Source organism: Sorex fumeus, unplaced genomic scaffold (genome assembly GCF_029834395.1).
Source record: "Sorex fumeus unplaced genomic scaffold, SorFum_2.1 ptg000007l, whole genome shotgun sequence".
Taxonomy (NCBI): domain Eukaryota; kingdom Metazoa; phylum Chordata; class Mammalia; order Eulipotyphla; family Soricidae; genus Sorex; species Sorex fumeus.
In genome coordinates, this window is record NW_026606064.1 from 4,090,036 (window position 1) to 4,093,490 (window position 3,455).

The 3,455-nt window shown below is 39.7% G+C and overlaps 1 protein-coding gene across 1 annotated transcript; it reads right to left on the reverse strand.

The window, feature by feature from the left end:
- On the reverse strand, positions 1–930 carry LOC130046167 (olfactory receptor 1019). The gene has a single exon (XM_056139085.1). The coding sequence runs from the start codon at positions 928–930 to the stop codon at positions 1–3; it is 930 nt and encodes a 309-aa protein (XP_055995060.1).
- Between the last annotated feature and the right edge of the window lie 2,525 nt (positions 931–3,455).

Below are 3,455 nucleotides of genomic sequence, written 5' to 3' on the forward strand. Positions count from 1 at the left end.
TTAGGATTTTCTTCCAATGAGTTTTTTAAATGCACCTTTTACATCCTTGTTGCGTAAACTGTAGATCAAAGGATTCAACATGGGGATGATAATAGTGTAGAACACAGATGCCCACTTGTCTTGGTCGAGGGAGTAGCTGGAGGTTGGTCTGAGATACATGAACATAACTGTGCCATAGAACAGGGTGACACCAGTCAGGTGAGACCCACAGGTGGAGAATGCCTTTAGGCGACCTTCCGCTGAGCGCATGCGGATGATTGCAACGAGAATAAATGCATAGGAGATGAAGATAATGAGGATTGTGCTGAATTCGATGAAACCACACAAGCTAAAGAGCAATATCTCGCTGATGTAGGTGTCCGAGCAAGAGAGGGCCAAGAGTGGTGGTATTTCGCAGAAGAAGTGGTTGATGATATTGGAACCACAGTAACTCAAACTGAAGGTAAGGGATGTGTGGGCTACTAAACTCACCAGACCAGCTAAGTACGAGCCCAACATGAGAGCCCAGCAGACACGCTTGGACATGAGCGTGCTGTAGTGGAGGGGTCGACAGATGGCCACAAAACGATCATAGGCCATAGCAGCCAGGACATAGCACTCAGCATCCACAAAACCAACAAAAAAAGCAAACTGGGTGGCACAACTGGAGAAAGAGATGACTTTGCGTGTTGTCAGGAAGTCAGCCAGCATCCTGGGGGCAATGGCTGAGGAGTAGCCCAGGTCGACAAAAGAGAGGTTGCAGAGGAAAAAGTACATGGGTGTGTGAAGCTGAGAGTCTGTTATGATCAGGATAATCATGCCAACATTCCCCACTACGTTGATCAGGTAGACCAGGAGGAAAACCACAAAGAAGATGATCTGTAGCTGAGGGTCTTGAGTGATACCCATAAAGATAAATTCAGTCACCACTGAGTGGTTTTCTTTATCCATTGTTTCAATGTGTGTGCTGGAATTTGCTTTATTGCTTGGAGTTATTCCTAAAGATCCTCACGGTAATGATTCTGTGACCAACAGAATAACTCAAATGACCCCAGTGAAGGAGATAATGGTCCTGTGTTCTCTCCAGATAGCCAGCTCAAACAGAAGATATCTCTGGGTTGATGAGCTCAATTTCGAAAACAACTGTGGTACTCTGAGGTTTTAATCACATGTTTGCTGATCTGTGCAATTAATTATTGTAATACTTGGTTAACAAAGGGTAATTTTCAGTGTCTTTTTTCTTTCTAAAACAAAGAAAATACAAATACAGACTATGAGTATATTAATTTAATTGCATTGAGGTGCAGACTGGAACAAAACCCCCAAGGTTTATAGTATATAACTCATTAACACACATATACCTATATAGAAAAGGAAAAATTGGAGCAGATGGTAAATAATTGAGAAGGGAGTACGTAATAAAAAGTACTTTGGAGGTGGGTAGGGGTCACACCTGCAGTGCTCAGAGTTTAGACCTGATTCTGAGCTCAAGTATCATTCCATGCTTGTGGGACCATATGGGGTTCTGGACATTGAACTCAGGTTGGTCACTTACAAGGCAAAACACATTTTCAAAATTGAGGAACTAGTGAGTTTTAACTATTTGACAGAACTTTGAGTGCTTTCAAATTATATAATTTCATCTCCACAACTCTGATGGTGGTGACCCCAATGATCTTTATTCTGTATCTATGAAAGTTTAAGGATAATTTTTGCACAGCGGGTAGGGCGTTCGCCTTACACGCGGCCAACATGGCCGACCCGAGTTCGATTCCTCCGCCCCTCTCAGAGAGCCCGGCAAGCTACCGAGAGTATCCGATATGCCAGACACAGTAACAACAAAGTCTCCAATGGAGACGTTACTGGGCCCGCTCGAGCAAATCGACGATCAACGGGAGGGCCTTTATTTATATTTTATTTATATTTATACTTAATGTAGAAGTTACTGCTATTTATTCAACTATTGATTAAGCTGATTGAATTGGGCATGAACTTCACAAGGCTAAATTAAATGACCTCAAAGTCAACAGCCAGTAACTAACACAGCCTGTCTGTATGACTCTAGGGTCTATTTCACTTTGTTTTCTTCTATGTATATAGAGAACATTTTTATTTGATAAAGGTTTTATCTTTGTTTTGGATTCTCTTTTATTTTGTCTTGACTATCATGCATGGAATTTTTTATTTTTAGAAATAACTGGGATGAAGAATGAGGTGTAATTAAGCTGAAGAAAGAGCTTTGTGTGCCTTTGGACAATTCTAATGCCTAGCCAACAGGTTGATCCATCACTTGGCTCAGAGTTAAGATTCAACATAATTTACTCAAGGAAAATTTAAAAAATGTTATTTATCTCTGTGGGCTGGAGCGATAGCACAGCGGTAGGGCGTTTGCCTTGCACGCAGCCAACATGGCCGACCCGAGTTCGATTCCTCTGCCCCTCTCGGAGAGCCTGGCAAGCTACCGAGAGTATCTCGCCCGCACGGCAGAGCCTGGCAAGCTCCCCGTGACGTATTTGATATGCCAGGCACAGTAACAACAAAATCTCCAATGGAGACGTTACTGGGCCCGCTCGAGCAAATCAATGAACAACGGGAGGGCCTTTACCTTTACCTTTACCTTTTATCTCTGTGGTCACAAACATGAATTTAATTTTTTTTTGGTTGATGAATATGTGGTCCATGGAAAAATTTAAAGGAATTAGGCCAAATGAAACCAAATAAAATAAAAAACAAGCCATAAATTAATTTAGAAGGAAGTAACATTTCTACCTAAAGCTGAAGCAAGAAATAAGACTGAATATGTTTCAATTTTTTGATCATTGAAGAAATTTAAGAATGCAGAATTGTCCCAATTATCTTTTATGGAGTATGAAAATTCATAAATTGTTATATTAAATCCTGGGCTGGTTAAAAGTAGTATTCCTAACTTATTCATTTTCTTAGGATAATAATTCACTATGGCAAAGAAGGTCCAATAAAGAATAATTAGTAATGCATATTTGCCCAGGAGTTTATAATTTACAAAGTACTTATATTTACTCCCACTCAATGCATTCTTAAAAATGTTGTGATTGTGTTATTCATTCCATTAAAAAATCAATTAGGAACCAGAATAAAATACAAACATTGAAGAAATTATTAACAAAAATATTTAGTACAAAGATCACAGTGCTTGCCTTGCATGTAGATGACCCCAGTTTGTTCCTGGACACTGACAAGTTCCTCTGCAAACTGCCAGGAGTGCCCTCAAGCACAAGTTAGGAGTAAGCCTTGAGCCTTGGCAGGTATGATTTAGTCCCCCAATAAAACTTAGAATCCAAATATATTTATCATAAAAAACTTGTGCTCAATACATAATTTTAAGACTCACTATTAATCAAACAAACATCACAAAAGAGTGAGCCAGAGGCTTGAACTAATTTTTCAGTTAAGAGTATGTATTCATTTCAAATTCAGATATGAATTCTCCTATCATT

Coding starts and splice junctions, on each gene's coding strand:
- LOC130046167 (XM_056139085.1), bottom strand. CDS start 930: ATGGATAAAGAAAACCACTCAGTGGTGACTGAATTTATCTTTATGGGT.